This window comes from Dermacentor silvarum, chromosome 9, assembly GCF_013339745.2.
Source record: "Dermacentor silvarum isolate Dsil-2018 chromosome 9, BIME_Dsil_1.4, whole genome shotgun sequence".
NCBI classification, from domain to species: domain Eukaryota; kingdom Metazoa; phylum Arthropoda; class Arachnida; order Ixodida; family Ixodidae; genus Dermacentor; species Dermacentor silvarum.
The window spans coordinates 104416847-104433294 of record NC_051162.1 but is presented as its reverse complement, the minus strand read 5'-3'; the positions used below and the strand labels follow the sequence as shown (position 1 = coordinate 104433294).

Sequence of the window (16448 nt, the reverse complement as noted above, 5' to 3'; positions counted from 1 at the left end):
CCACTGGCAACGCTTGTGGGACGCCGAAGAAAATAATAAGCTCCACTTGATTAAGCCACAGTTAGGGTTCTGGCCCTGTACAACTAAAACACGACGAACTGATGTCCTATTCTGTCGTCTCAGAATAGGACACACATATGGTACTCACAATTTTCTATTGAATGGAAATGATCCTGCAACCTGTGGTAGATGTGGCGAGAGGCTCACCGCCCTTCACGTCCTCCTGGAGTGTCGGGAAGCCGAAAGAGAAAGAAAGAAACATTTCCCGCTAGCATATCGCTATTGTGTCTCTCTCCATCCCGCTATGTTTCTCGGTAAAGAACCACTTTTTAGCACCAACGCAGTCCTTGCTTTCTTGAAAGATGCTGTGCTACAGGTTATTAGCCCAATAAGTTCGTAGCGCATCCCCTCTCCAGAGGATGTTGCTGCGATAGCTTTTATTGCACATGCCTCCAGGCCCTTGTGTTTCAAGGGCTCTGTTTAGGCACTTGTGCTTCTGGCCAATCCTGGCATCTTTAATATTTTGCAAGTCGTATCGTTCCTTCGCAATGCATTGTTCATGCCCATAGTACGCATAATTAGTCATTGCCATAATCTTATTACGTATAGATTTTACGCACTTTACAGCGACTGTTTTTAGGCCCCTTTACAGCCACGCCACGTCTAATGTTCATGTAATTCACTATTCATGTACCACTAACAAGTCATTACCATCGTCTTGGCGCTCTTTGCCCCATCTGGCCCTTGCGCCAATAAACCACAATAATAATAATAATCATCATCATCATCACCATCACCACCGATCACCACGCCCTAAGCTGGCTTTCGTCCTTAAAAGATCCAGCTGGACGTATCGGTTGGTGGGCTCTACAGCTCCATGATGACGCTGATTGCCTGTCACGTCATCCAGTAGACCCACCAGATCTGCCTGATACCGACGAGTCAACTTGCGTACTCGCGCTTACCGTGTTTGGCCACATCGCAGATAAGCAATTACGTGACCCTTACCTGAGAGAAATGATTCTCAGCCTGACTGGACAAGTTCCCCCCCTTACGTATGTTTTTTGCTGCAAGATGGCATGTTGTACTGTTGCAGCATGTACCCGGATGGCTCTGAACTGCTGCTGGTCGTTCCCAAGCATATGCGTGAGACTGTACTCGCACAGTTGCATGATGTTCCTACCGCTGGTCATCTGGGAGTTTTAAAGACATATGACCATGTTTGGCGTCGTTTCTATTTGCCCGGTTTTTACCGTTCCGTTTGCCGTTATGTATCCTCGTGCAAATCTTTTCAGCACCGCAAAAAAAAAAAAAAAAAAAAAAAAAAAAAAAAAAAAAAAAAAACCAGCAGCCCTACCAGCCAGTCTTCCGCCCATTGAAATACCATGTGAGCCATTATTTCGGGTTTGTCTTGATCTACTTGGCGCCTTCCCTCTATTGCTTAGTGGGAACAAGTGGATAGCAGTTGCTACAAATTACACCACCCGGTACGTGATCATGCGGGCTCTCCCTACCAGTTGAGCAACCAACGTCACTGACTTCCTTCTCGAAGCTATGATACTTCACCATGGTATTCCTCGACAACTCCTTACCGACTGGGGCCGCTACGTTGTCTCACAGGGTGTCCAGGACATCTTGCACACCTGCGCGACAAAGCACAAGTTTACAATGGCGTATCATTCTCAGAGGAACGGCCTCACAGAGCGGCTCAATAGAACTATCACCGAAATGCTCGCTATGTACGTACGTCTCTACCGACCACCGTGACTGGGATGCCGCTCTGCCGCTCGACACATTCGCCTACAATATGTCCCACCATGATTCTGCTGCTTTCTCCCAATTTTTACAGCGTAACCTGTTATGGGCTCATTCCAATAACCGTTCCGGTTCGCGATGTCGCCGCCGCCGCCGTATATATATAGGATGACCCGAACCTCCGCCAGTATGGTGGAACCATCTAGTTAAGGTGCCTGCAAGCGCAGCGTGCGCAGGCGCAGACGAGGAGATGCGATTCAGACGAGGCGCGCAATTGCACACTAGCGCAATCAACGCGATTCCGATGTGAGATGTGCGCCACATATTCTGGATACCTCTTCCAGCGGGCGTGCCTCTTCGGTACACGTTATATCGTCTCCTTGATAGGTACGAACCGCTGCTGAAGAAGGGAATCGTAGAGCTACGTGCGTGGCTACAACCAGGTATCATCGGGCTCAACAGACTTCTGTGCAAAGAGCATTGCAAGCCGCAGCTTGCCGTCGACGCCGGGCGGACAGTTCAGATCGTTCTCGTCAAAGCGAAGCGAAGAGACTGTCGCGAAGACCCTGGTGTGAGTGGTGCCGAAATTGTAGCTACTGTTGAGCCGCTCCACTAGCTTACGCTGTAATTGTGCTGTGTGCCGTGCAGGCCTGCGGCTTGTTTCTCGTGTACGGACGAGACCCTCTACTACCGTTTGACACGATCCTCCTAGCCGTTCTCGATACAACGTCAAAATATGCTCGTGATGCCATATCTAGAGCTACAGGGGCACGTGAGATTGCACGCCTGCGTCTGACCACTTCCCAGGAAAAGCAACAACGCATATATGACACTCGTCACCGCGATGCCCACTTTAACCCTGGTGACATCGTGCTTCTTTGGAGACCAGCACGGCGAGTTGGTCTTTGTGAGAAGCTGATTTCGCCCTATTCAGGCCCGTACCGTCCCAATGGACTACGAATATCCTCTGGACGGCCCGATTAGATCCGAACGTCCAAGCCCCACTTAGGACGTCTAGTGGATGACATGAGGACATTAATTCCGGGATGTCCTATTTAAAACCTGCTTCGGACACCCACAGTATTCAAGTTCTGGGATCTAAGCAAATCCCAAAACTTGAATCCCATGGATGTCCGAAGGATGTTTTCAACAGGATGTCCCACACCGGACATATGTGGGACCAACACAAACAATCCAGCACGTACTATATACGCACGTGATCTTACCGCGGCTTGTTAAGTCTCTTCCACGGCTGCCCTCAATGCACGCTCTTCCGAAAAGACATGTCAGACAGCAACATGAAGCTGCCGCACTCAGACCAAACTTCCAATGAATACGATAATTGGAGAAGTTGCAATGAACGACCCAAACAACACAAGCACATAGGGAGGAAACGTCATGTAGGTAGAGCACTGGAACAGCTGCGGATTACCACCTACCGCGAGGTGTAACCGAATCAAACGTATCGTACGCTCCCCGAACCTGTCGAGACAGCTGAGTGCGCAACCCCCACCGTAGAACAGAGCAGTGACAGCCGTTACTTCGTCAAATCGCCGCCGTTCGCCACTCACTGCCTGTTGCATGCACGCTTTGCGATGCTTTGCGCGTAGTCAGTCACATGACGTAACGGCGCCGTTTTTTGGGTCTCTTCGCCCTTCTTAGTAGACTTCAAATACCAGAAGGTTGGTGCGCTCCGGGAGGCGCTCCTCGCCCAGTTCGCGCGTTATCTCTGAACGTGGTGGTTGTGTTATGCGCTCATCAGTTCCCGCGTGAACGATTGTGAGCTGCAGGTGACCGTTTCGTCAACTCCATCTCCACGGCGCCTGTACATCTTACGCCTATAAGGAGGTAAGTGGCAGTTCATGCAGACAGTGTTTTTTTATTAGCAACCTTGCAACCTTTAAGACTAGGGGGTCGTCGTGTCTGCGCGTAATCGAATGTCGGCCATTGTACATCTTCATCGTTTGCGGCAACGGTAACATCAATTGGCCATTGACGATCCGTTAATTGGGCTCCCGATAATGAGCTTGGTCGCATCGTACTGCTTTTATGTAAATTTTAGAGCTTTTTCTGTGCTATATTGTTTTAGTGTAGTGCTGAGATCCACCAAAAAAATTTCGAATGCGAAAAAACCGCTAACTCCTCCCATGTAGCCCACAGGATGGGTACGCGAGAGTTAGTTTTGTGTATTTCTTGAACAGTGGCTAATAATAATAAAAGAACAATAACTATTCCCGACACGCACTATCCGCAATAGCCTTGCCTGAGCTTCATTTGCGTTTTGGTTGCGGAACCGCGATTGCGAGATCAATCGTACAGCTACGTCAGGTTGTAATAGCTGAACATTTGTAGGCATTTGTATCATGGTCAGAACACTCGGTTACTGCACGTGATAGCCGGTCGCGCTGTTGAATTTAACCGCGCTCATCTTTAGGGCTGGTCTTTGTTTTTGGCAAGCAGTGTCGTGTACGTTGTCAGAATAACGAAACCTTTGGGTGACCGGTTTGGCCTCAGCTTATTTGCACGTTGTCGGGTGCATGTTACTATGTGGCTAGGTCAACTTCACGTCTAAGATCTGTAACGATCGAAACATTTGCGCTAATTAGCTCGTTCGCACGTGGTCGCATTGTTTATTATGAAAGCTTGTTTGAGTTGACTCTGTCACGCACTCGTAGGGATTAACCGCGTCGCCTAAGCTTCGTCTGCCATAGGCGTTTTGTTTGCCTAACGGTCAGGATAGCAAACGTAAAAGTGCGTATGGATTAACTGAAGTACAGTTATTTAGTGTTTATTTATTTATTTATTTATTTATTTATTTATTTATTTATTTATTTATTTATTTATTTCAATACTTTGAATGCCACGTAGTGCGTTGCAGAGAGGAGTTGGATTCTATACAATACGTTGAAATCGCGGTTTTGAAGGATGACGGAACACTGGTCGCTGACCTTGGAATGAAGGAATAAGCGCGCAGGTTCGAACGCGAGCTTGCACGTGGAATACAGATGTACTCATTTGCACCAGGATTGGAGCACCTGCTGCACGCGATGGTTAATTGGACGGCCGCGCTGCTGAACTTCGTGCTGGTCTATCGTGCCAAACACTGCCCTGCATGTTTCTAGGAATAACGAACTTTTGGCCGATTTCTTAAACTGCTGCCTATTTACATGTGTTCCGATGCATGCTATTATGATGGTAATAAGATCAAGCTTAGGCGTAAGCTTCCTGTGACCATCGAATCATTTACGCGTTATTGCTCGTTCGCGCGTGGTCGTATTGTTTGGTATTATTCACGGGGAACGTTTGTCTTTGTGGACTGCTAAATTTGTGTCACGCTCCCGCCCTCACTGATTAACCGTGTCGCATAGGCTTCATCAGCCGTTTGAGTTTTCTTTACCTAACCGTGATTGCGAGAGCAATCGTACAGCAACCTAAAGTGGAATAGGTAAACTTTTGTTGGCACTCCTATCACGATCGGAGCACTTTCTGCACGTAATGGTTAGTCGGCCGCGCTGCTGAATTCACAGGCGTTTATTTTAGGCCGGTATCTTGCTCGTGGCAAAGAATACTGTACACGTGCGTTCTGGGAATAACGAAACTTTTGGGCTATTTCTTGTGAAACTGCCGCTTATTTACACATTTACACGTCGGGTGCAGGCTAGTATGATGGTGAGGTCAAGCTTACGTCTCAGCTCTCTGTAACGATCGAAACCTTTACGCTACTTATTAGACCATTGCTCGTTCGCACGTTGTCGTATTTTTCGTAATGGAGAACGTTTGTCTCTGTTGAATGTTAAATTTCCGTCACGCGCCCTCAATGATTAACCGCGTTGCTTAAGCTTCGTCTGCCGTTTGCATTTTCTTTGCGTAAACGCGATTGCAAGAGCAATCGTAAAACCGCGTTGGGCTCGAATAACGGAACTTTCGTAGCCATTTGTATCTCAGTGGCAACACCTCTCAGACATATAGGTTGGCTAACCGCGCAGTTTCAGTTTTCTATCCTCTCGAATTTGCTATCATTGGGACCATCAGATATGTGTACGCGATATACTGTACAAGATGACATTCATACCACATTGTCGCTTTCGAACTACGACACTGCTGCGTCCCCATATTGTCATTATATTCTTTGTGAAGCTATAGTCGACGTTCGCCTGATTTTATTATTATTATTATTGGAAAAGCGGTTATAGGGACACCCCAGGCGAAATTCTGCTGTTGTTGCGTACGCAGAGTATGTGCGCCGCCCTGGGTTGTGGCTTCGTGAGTGATGTTCCCGCACAGTTTTACTGTCGAAGGTCGCGTTAAGTTAACCGTGCGAGTGGAAACGCGTTGTAGCTGCAGCAGCCAAAAGTGATCGCTTGTCGCTGCTGCCTCGCTTCATCACGCCAGCATTCCGACATTCTTGTCGGAATGCTGAGTGAGATGTGCTCATGCTTGCCTTTGCGCACGATACCACGGTTATTATTCTAATATGTAAGAGAAGGTTTAGTTTACACTGCTATTTGCTATCGCAATCACTGCTTCGCGTTTTGGGCGAAACTGCGACATTTTTACTCTTGTAAGCTGTTTTGACAGAACCGTGCAGACATTCGGCGAATTCATTTTATCCTTGCGCAGAGTTGAAGTTACCACAACTTTTCTGTTGACTGTTTGCCCAGATAGTGTGTATAAACCCACAAAGAAGCAAAGTTGCTATCAGAACCAGCAGATTGCTGTTAGAAGTGCAGGTTGTTAGCATGCACATGGTGGATTGTAATTTTTGCACATATTTCTAACATGTGTTTCTTGCATACTTTACAGCTCCGCTGTGTGGCTTCCATCAGCCTGGTCCACTTAAGCAAGCCCACAGAAAACCCCCGCTAACTTTCTTAGTACCTGTGATCTGAACAGTGCATTTTCGTGTCTGCGGTCGCAGACACGAAAAATACTATTGAAAAATTGTAATGCCCCTAGCTCCCATATCCAATAATCCGATATGAAACATATAGGATCCCATACAAAAAACTGTTTTTCCTACACGTCATATGATGTTATTGGATATAGGAGTTATGGGGAATACGGGGGTTTTTCAGTAGGGACCGCTGAAATGAGCCTGCAACACGAGTGGTAAATTGTATAGCGGCCAACATACTCGCGATCTCTTCTGCTCTGCATCTGCAACCATGGAGGAAAGGCTGCGCCCAGCCACTTGTAATTTACTTGGGCGCCTATGTACTTGTGATGTTGGCTTAATTTGTCTGTGACTGTTCATGCAAGTCTACAAAAATGGATGGATGGATGGAGAAACTTTATTTTTGTCCATTGGGTCGCGCTAGATTCCTAGCCCGAAGCGGGCCGCTCCCACGTTGGGACCGAAAGGCCTAGCCTATCGGCCGCTTCGCGGGCCCGTTGGACTGCCCATAGCTGTTCATCTAATGTGAGACTGCGTAGAGCTGCATCCCACCGCTCTTCAGTGTTGTCCTTGTCGCTGCGTAACGCGGAGCAACGCCAGAGCATATGACTTAGATCAATGGTGTCGTTACATTTTTCGCATGTTGTAGTAGTAGATATCTCCGGATAGATCTTGTTGATTAATAAAGGGTTCGGATAAGTTCTTGTCTGTAAGAGCCTTAGCGTAATGGCTTGAGCTTTATTTAGTTTACTATGCGGAGGGGGGAAGACCCTGCGTTGTAGGTAGAAGTGCTTGGTTAGCTCGTTGTACGTGAGGAGGTGGTCCTTGTAATCAGGAACCTCAGCATCTTCTTGCCTTGTGGCTGCACGGTTGGCAAGTCCTCGTGCAGCATTGTGGGCATATTCGTTGAGGTTCACGGGAGCACCGTTGATTTCTCCCATATGAGCAGGAAACCAGATGATCGTGTGGGGTTTGACGACCTTTCCGTCGAGAATTGCCAGGGCCTGTCTAGAGATGACTCCTTTGGCAAATGCTCGGACGGCTGCCCTAGAATCGCTCTGGATCCTGGATGTCTTTTGGTCTAAAAGTGCCAATGCGATGGCTACTTGTTCTGCAATGTCTGGTTGCGTGGTGTACGTGGAAGCCGAGTTGACGACTTCACCTTTGCCGTTCAGAATGACTGCTGTGAAGGCTCGTCTATTGGGCATGAAAGCCGCGTCAACGAACGAGCATTCTTCAGCCTGATTTTGAGCTTTATCTAGCAGGGCTTTGGCTCTGGCTTGCCTTCTGCCCACGTTATGAACCGGGTGAACATTCCTTGGAACAGGCATGACTGTAATATTCCTCCGCAGATCGTTAGGAATTTCTCTATGATTATTATCTATTGCAGTAATTGGTATACCAATTCGTTTGAGGATCTGTCTTCCTGATCGGGTGGAAGAGAGTCTAAAGAACTGTGCTCTTTCTTGTGCCTCGGCTATTTCCTCCAGTGTATTGTGCATTCCTAGTTGCATGAGTCTTTCGGTTTCCGTGTACATAGGTAGCCCAAGAGCTACCTTGATTACCTTCCTTAACAATGCATTGAGTTTGTCTCTTGCGGATCTCTGCCACTCGTGCATGGATGCTACGTAAGCGAAGTGACATAGCACAAAGGCGTGAAGCAGTCTAACGACGTTTTCTTCTTGAAGCCCATGTCGGCGGTTAGTTACTCTTTTGATAAGCCTAATTGCGTTGTCCACTTTCTTAGCGATACGTAGAATCGTTTGATTATTGGACCCGTTGGCTGCTATCACCAAGCCCAGGACCCGGATGGAGTCCACCCTTGGGATGACGCTTCCGCTCCTGGTATAGAGCGTTATATCGTTCTCCCCAGGAGGAATCCATCCCCTGGGTTTGCAGCCTCTTCTCTTAGGTCTGTACAGTAGTAGTTCTGATTTGTTTGGTGATTATCGGAGCCCCGTTGGGATGAGGTACTCTTCAGTGACGTTTACGGCTTCTTGTAATCTTTGTTCTATTTCTCCGTCACTGCCTCCAGTACACCATATGGTGACGTCATCAGCGTAAATGGTGTATTCAATGCCTTCGATGCCTTCGAGTCTTCTAGCGAGACATATCATTGAGATATTAAAGAGAGTGGGCGAGATGACTGCTCCTTGGGGTGTGCCTCGGTTGCCTAGCTTCATTGTATCTGATGTTAGGTTCCCAGCCTTGAGCGTAGCCATCCTTCCACTGAGAAAGGCTTCGACGTATTGATGAAAGTGACTACCCAGACCGAGGTTTGAAATGGTTTCGAGTATAAATGTATGGAGGATATCATCAAAGGCTTTCTCCATGTCTAGTCCCAGTATCGCTCTCGTGTCCCTAGTCTTGTGGCTGATTATTTGGTTCTTGAGTAGGAGCATGGCATCTTGCGTAGATAAACCAGGTCTGAAGCCGATCATCGTGTGAGGGTAAACCTCGTGCTCTTCCAGGTACCGAGATAATCGATTCAGTATTGCATGTTCAGCAACCATTCCCACGCACGATGTGAGCGAGATCGGTCGTAGATTCTCGAGGCCAGGAGGCTTGCCCGGCTTTGGGATTAAAATGGTGTTAGCGGTCTTCCATTCGCCAGCAACGTCACCGCTCTTCCACATCTCATTAATCAGTTGTGTCAAATACTCTATGGAGTCATCATCCAAATTGCGGAGCATCTTATTTGTTATCCTATCGGGACCGGGGGCAGATTTCCCATTAAGATCGTGCAAAACCGCCCTGACCTCTCCTACTGTGAACTCAGCATCTAAAGTTGGGTTGTGTGTTCCCGTATATTCCAATCGAGGAGGTGGCTTCTGCGTGTCCTCGACGGATAGGTACCTATTCACTAGCTGTACAATAACTTCCGACTTGGATGAGTCATTCTGCGCCACGTGCAACATTTTGTTTAACGTGTTGCGTTGATTCGATTTCGTGTTAGTTTCGTCTAGTAGGTGCTTCAGTAGATTCCAGGTTCCTCCTTTTCTCATTCGGCCGTCTATAGAGTTGCAAACCTCATCCAACTGTTGCTTAGAGACGGTTTTGCAGTGCTCCTCTATCGCTCGATTGGTTTCGGCAATTTTCTTTCTCAGCCTACGGTTGAGTCTCTGACCCTTCCATCGGTTGAGCAGAGATTGTTTAGCTTCGATGAGGTGCGCCAATCGGCTGTCCATCTTGTCGATGGGGAGATCTGTTAGCACCTCTTTAGTTGCGGCGCCAACGTCCTCCCTTAGTTGTGCGGTCCATTGTTCCAAGCTTAGGTTGACTTCTCCAATCACCCTTTTCTTTCTGATTTTACGGAATTCGTCCCAGTCCACGACCGAAAATTTGCGTAGTCTCTTCTGCGTAATCCGTAAGTTAATCATTAATATATTATGATCACTACCCAAGTCTTGGTTCAAGTTAGCCCAGGTGGGTTCCGTTGTGTTGCGAAAAAAAGTCCACAAAAATGCCGTACTAAATATTCGTAGTATCTGTGAACTCCAGTGCATTTTTTGTCTATGACCGCTGAAGCCAGCCTGCAGCAAGCCTTCTTAAATTGTGTAGTCGCCAACGTACCTGTTACCACTTCAGCAGTATTTGCCTGCGACCACGGAAGTGTATTCAGCTTCTGTTAACGTTCTTAGAGGCCTTTGAGCCTGTGAACTCCTGAGGTGAATTTTTGTCGGTGACCACTGAAGGACGGCAAGTATCTTGTAACTTCCGGCGTTTGTGAACTAAGTTTGAGTCTGTGCTGAAGCAAGCGTCTAGTAACTGCTTTTGCTTTTGTACTTGTGTAGTGTTTGTGTATGTAACTGCTGAAATAATCGCAATGCTATTAAAGCCCAATGTATCTCAAATTTTTAGTAATTTATACTTTGTGCGACCACTGAAGCAAGCCTGCAGAAAGCCCGGGGCAACTTGCTTGATGGCTAAGACACCTGTGAACTTTACAGCAAATTTTGCATTTCTGTGCGTGCAAACGCTGAAGTGAGCCAGCCTGCAATGACCTCCTACTAACTTCCTTTGTGCCCTCCACCTTTTCAGAGGGCTTTTAAAAGTTCTTTTACTGGTCGAGCTGCATCTGAAAATATTTGCTCAGCTGGAATTGTCTCATCACTACTCGAAAGTGTCAATGTTTGCTCTAGTGACCTTTACAGAAATTTGGCAATAATGCATAGCGCATTTTCACTATAAATGGGTGACCATATATCCGCTGTTTGTGTCCGTGACCGCTGAACTAGTCTCAGGTAACTTCGTTAACGCCTAATGTAGTTGTGACATCTTTCGCATTATTTGGGTTAGTGTCTGCAACTAAAAAAAAAAGCCGGCAGATCCCATGCCCTGTGGGAATTGATGTTATCCGAACCAGTGTGTGGGGAGCCGACGAAATGTGAGCACCAAGAAGTAGGTGGCTGTTCTCAGGTGTCCTCAGGAGTCCTCAGGAGTGCTCAGGAGTCTCTTTCGCTACGCCGAAGAGACCATAAGGCGGAAGCCTTAGTCATGCTCATGGCTATGACTTCGACCATCAACCTTTAGCCTTTTCCTTCACTTAGTACCACATCTGAGCCCATTCAATTGATTTTTTAGTGTTAATCTTTTGTTGCTGAGTCATTTTCATTTTTGCTGAGTCATGGTCATGACTATGACTTCTACCACTATTCCTTCACTTAGTACCCACGTACAAATCCATTTCAGTTGCTTTTGAGTGCTAATATTTTTTCGCTGGGTCATTGTCGTTTTTTCGGAGTCACGGTCATGACTATGACTTCTACCACCATCCTTTTGTGTTTCCTTCACTTAGTACCCAAGTCCGTACCCAAGCCTGATAACTTCCGTAGTGGCCTCACCACGAGTTCTTAGGCTTTGTTGCTAGCCAGAGTGCATTTGTAAACATTTTAATTGCTGCACTTTTTTACTGGCCATGTTGCGTCATAACCTCCATTGGCTGAGCTTGTAAGATCAAATTATTGAGTCCTATTTGTTTACATTGATGTGTTTAACTGAAAACTGCTGAGTGCATGTAAAAGTTGAACTTGTGATCCTCGTGCAGCCATTTTATTGAAATAAATGTATTTTTAGCGCTATTGTCAAATGATTCAGCAGGCTGCAGAACTTAGTTCTGCAGCTTTTTTCCTGCTCGCACAGAAAGGTCTAGCTTGCATGTCCTGACTGAATATAGTTTGTTCTATATGTTTTGATTTAATGCATTTTTATGAAGTTGTATGTAAAGTATTAGTTTAACGTAGAAGGGAATCACGTGCACATTGCAGCTAAGCACTGTGCATATAATTCCTTCCTGCGGTAAACTAATGAATTACATAGAACTTGATAAAAATCTATTCAATCAGAACGTATAGTATAAACAATCAGTCAGGACATGCGAGGTATACATAGTTTATTTGTTAATGGGATGTTGGTAAATGTAGCAGGCCTGCTGCACGGCTAGGGCACATTCTAAGGAATGTCCCTATATTGTAATTTAGGATCAATATGGACGTCCTGTGGATGTCCTAAATCTAAAAACACCAATCCCACAAACGTCCTTTGGACGACTTCTAACACAAGATGTCCTACATCCTGACAAAAATGTCCTTAGGACGTACCCGGGATGATACACTAAGAAATATTCATATCTAAACATCCCTTGGATGTCCCAACATCCCATAAAGACATTCGAGGGACGTTTCTAGGATCCCTAATTCGCGTGCATGGGACGATCCCATTGACGTCCAAAGGTGATCCACGTAATTTTTACGTATGTCTTACGGACGTTGAAATGGCCGCGCACTCGGATTGCGTCATAGTTCTCATGGACTCTCAGACGGCATGAGAAATTATTCCAGGGCCAAAGTTTCCAGGGCCGCACATCACATTCTGAATGGAGCGCACGAGCTCCCACCACACATACAAATCGTGTAGACTCCGGGGCATGACTCTTTACGCGACAGTCAGCAGGCACACGACAACGCCCGAACGCATGCACACCGGGAGCCGCGAGATGACTGCGCCGAGCAGCTCCATCCAGAGCCCATACCATTAACCTACATGCACATCCTACAACACTATCGCCTTTCACGAAGAACACTACCGCCATCGCATAATGCTCTGACGCGAGAGGAAGCCGTAATATGGTGAAAACTCTATACAAACACATATACACATTTGAGTCTACCACGCCATACACCCTGCGCGGTATTCCTATAAATGTCCACACTGCGATCAATGCGCAACGCTTTACCACATGGTATGGGCTTGCGCTAACACACCACAGCTCACACCCATAACAAACCCCACCACACGGCAATGGGAGGAAGCGCTGTCCAGCTCCGGCTCGACGGACCAGCTCAACCTGGTCAACCGAGCGAGAAGGGCAGCTAAGGCCGCTGGACTCCTGCACTGAGGGGACCACCCACTGCAGAGTGGAGGAGCTACCCACGCTCGCGTGCTCTTTTGATTGAAGTTTATTCTCTCTCTCTCCCGTTTCGGACGTCTGGTAGACATCTGTAGGACGTTGGTGGTGCAATGAAGTCCTCCTCTTCGAGTAGACCAGCTCATTAACTAGAATTGGGCTATCTGCCACAGGAAACATTAAATAAATTTTGAAAGTGTTTGCTGAAACACCCTGTATGTACGAAATTGAATAGTTTATGAATAAATACGGTTTCTGTAAAAACAGCCTTATTTAAGTGTTAGAAAATGTTATACGGCTGCGATCACGTGTCCTTCCCAATGTCGCGACATAACCTCAGGTTAAGTCAGGAGGCGCACGGTTACGGCCGATGCTCTGGTAAAGTAAACTGTGCGTCGATGAAGTGCCTCAAGAAAAATTATTTACCAATTGCAAAGGGAGCAGTCATATACTGGGAAACATATTGAAGTTTGTAATTTAGTTGAAGGCCACTGAATCTTTGAATGCAACTATTGGAAACAAACAGCTTCCCTGGAAATTGCATTGTGATCCAAGGTGGCATAATTCTGCTTTACATTTATTCAGAACCCCAGGTAGTCAAAATTAATCCGGAGTCCTCCTCTACGGCGTGCCTCATAATCAGAACTGATTTTGGCACGTAAAACCCCAGAAAGAAGAATAAGTACATTCATTCAGAGCTACCTATGCCTCTGATGAACCAGGCTCTACATACTCCCTGCTTTTTTCCTACATATACCCTAAACTTCTCTTGCCTATCACGATCGCTAGACAGTAAACGCTCCAAACTGCTTTGAACCCCAATGCTACGGTGAGGTCAACGTGTTCCCTACAGTTCTTGCTTGATGAACATCTTGGCATTCATTTATATTTTTATACCGTTACAGCACTACCCGAAGTGGCCAATTTCACCTTAGTAGCGGCTGATAATCACTATATCACCCTGGCATGGGATCAACCTCGGAGGAGCATTGACTACTACTTGCTTGACGTCACTGGTGGGACTGGTTATGAAAATGACAGTCTTCAGAAACAACGTGCGGGAACCTGTAGCAATGGCACCTTCATTCGCGCTGAACAGACACAAGTCACCTGTGGCCCTTTCGACGCCTGCTCGAACCTTAGTGTGACTATTCGCACGCACACAACAGGACCACCAGAGCGTACATCAATGGGTACCACCTTTAAGGAACTTTTAATCAGGGCTCAGGGTTAGTAGAACTTTCGTTTTTATTTAGGTAGGCGCTTTATAGTTGTAATTTTTATGATTTTCATATTACTGTGCAACTGCAGATTGCTTATTATGCTTGACCTCACCGAATGTTCCGGCCTGCTGCACTGTTAAAAAAGTTGGCACCCTTTGGGGCTTATCTCGTGCCACAATAATAATCAGCATCTGCCTTGGCCGCATTTCCTTTCTTTAACGCTGCGAGCCTAGAAGTTCCAAGTCAGGAACGAAATGCGCATTATCAGCGTGACATAACATTCTCGATAACAAAGTATCAAGCGCTGAGTTTTCGAGAAAGAAAACGCAAGCAAGGCAGAGGACAACTATTGCTGTGGGCCAAATATAAGCCCCAAAGGGTGCCAGGCTTTTTAAGAGTGTGTTTGATTTCTTATATTGCATCTCCACCACAATACCCTGCAATACAAGGCAAAGCCTGCAAGTAATGCCACCTGAAAGGAAGTTTTTCAGATGTGAAGTTTTCGAAATATATTCTTAGATTGACGCTTATCTAGTTAGGAACATATCGAAATGTGAAGATTTCGTTGCGATAAATACGCAGGCTTGGCTTTGACCGCAACTCGAAGTACAATATGGTGGTTAACGTAAGCTGCTTTCCAAATGATGTGTCATCATAGAGCCCGTGTCCGCAATCATGACTTCCACCAAAGTGTGTCTATTGTCGAAACGCAACCTTGTATAATTTCGAAGTGTTCTCCGTACCGAAAAGCTACGTTTAACGAGGAAGACAAGGGTTGACCTACCGGTCCTTTTTTTTTGTCAGTTTCAGTAGTGCCACTTCCTTGTGCAGCTGTATAAATCCTGTGGAAATTTTGCTCCGCCGCATCGGACAAAACCGACACAATTACAGCAGCATTTCTCATATGTGTCTTATGAAAGAAAGTAAATTCTCAACAAAGAACCCGCGTGCAACCAATATAGACAATACGGCATCGCAAGCAGAAGAAGCGCGAGTAGACATCGGAGAGAAGATAGGATGACGAAGTAGGTTGTATTTATTATGGTGTAAAACAACGAATGCTCAGTTGATAAAATGCGCCGAATGCAGTCCCACAAACAGGTAAATAACACTGTGTTATAATTCAAAAGTAATTGCAGCTGCAATGCTAGAACAAATATGATACTTCGTGTAACACATTTTGAAGTGTTCAACCATTTGTAAATAGCGAAAGGTCCAGCTGTCCCTGAAAATTCTCCTGCGGTTGCCCAAGTATGCACATAATAAAGATGCCCCACAAATGTAATCGTATTAAGAACAGGGTTTTTTCGACATTACTTGAGAGCAGGTTTGTCTTATCAGGCAGCCGAAGGTATTCTATGCACCTTTGCTATTTTGCATGAGACCATGAAATGCAACAAGAATGCATCGCAGTAATTCGTGCACTTCTCCAGGGGAAATATCCCTCGAAAACGGGTCTGATCGACCAAGCGTTATTTCCGACATTTTCACTCTTCAGAGCCAAGTGAGCCCAAGAGCATCACCATGGTCGCCAAGTCCCCATCCATGACGAGACTGCTATGGGAACCACCAAAACGCATACATGGCCTAGTGGACGTGTACACAGTTAAAGTGTGCGAGACGTTTTCAGAATGTGACCAAAAGCAGAACATGAGTGACTGCATTGAGCACGAGGTTTCGGACACCTGGCTGGACTTTGACAGCAAAGAAGACACCCCGTACTGCGTCCTGATGTACAGTTAGTGCACGATGTGGCGGCAAAGTCCTCACTAGCCTTCCAGCGGTGCAAGAAGTGAGAACGCCTCTTTTCTGTGAGTTATTTTACTTAATGCTTAGAGAAAATCTAAGGGCGAGGTATTTTGGGAGGTTAAAATGTAAACTGTCCTGATAATCTATTGCTCGCTGCGCATTGCGGATGCGGCAACGAAAGAAACATTATTATTATCGTAAATATAAACAAAAGTGTATAACTCGGAGGTCTGGTCAACCATTTATTGCGCAAAGACTGTTCCACCATAAGAAAAAAAATACTTATTGACCTTTATTTGTGGCTACGCTTGATAGACTTCTACAAAGATTTGTAGAATGTTCATGTAGATATGACTCTATTAGAATAGTTAGTAAGTAGTAGTTGGTCTACTTAACGTACTACAGATGAAAAGTCGCTCCA

General features: G+C 46.1%; 2 protein-coding genes across 3 annotated transcripts in view; both read left to right on the top strand.

The window, feature by feature from the left end:
* Nucleotides 1-16448, top strand: part of LOC119463475 (uncharacterized) — a 562544-nt gene that overhangs the window by 111878 nt on the left and 434218 nt on the right. The gene's annotated exons all lie outside the window — the stretch shown is intronic.
* The window catches only part of LOC119463482 (uncharacterized), a 179123-nt gene that overhangs the window by 29915 nt on the left and 132760 nt on the right, over nt 1-16448 (top strand). For both annotated transcript variants that reach the window (XM_049656664.1, XM_049656663.1), the window contains exons 6-7: nt 13961-14284; nt 15777-16089. In XM_049656664.1, coding sequence (XP_049512621.1) covers nt 13961-14284; nt 15777-16021 — 569 coding nt within the window. In that variant the 3' untranslated portion in view covers nt 16022-16089. The remainder of the gene's footprint in view (nt 1-13960; nt 14285-15776; nt 16090-16448) is intronic.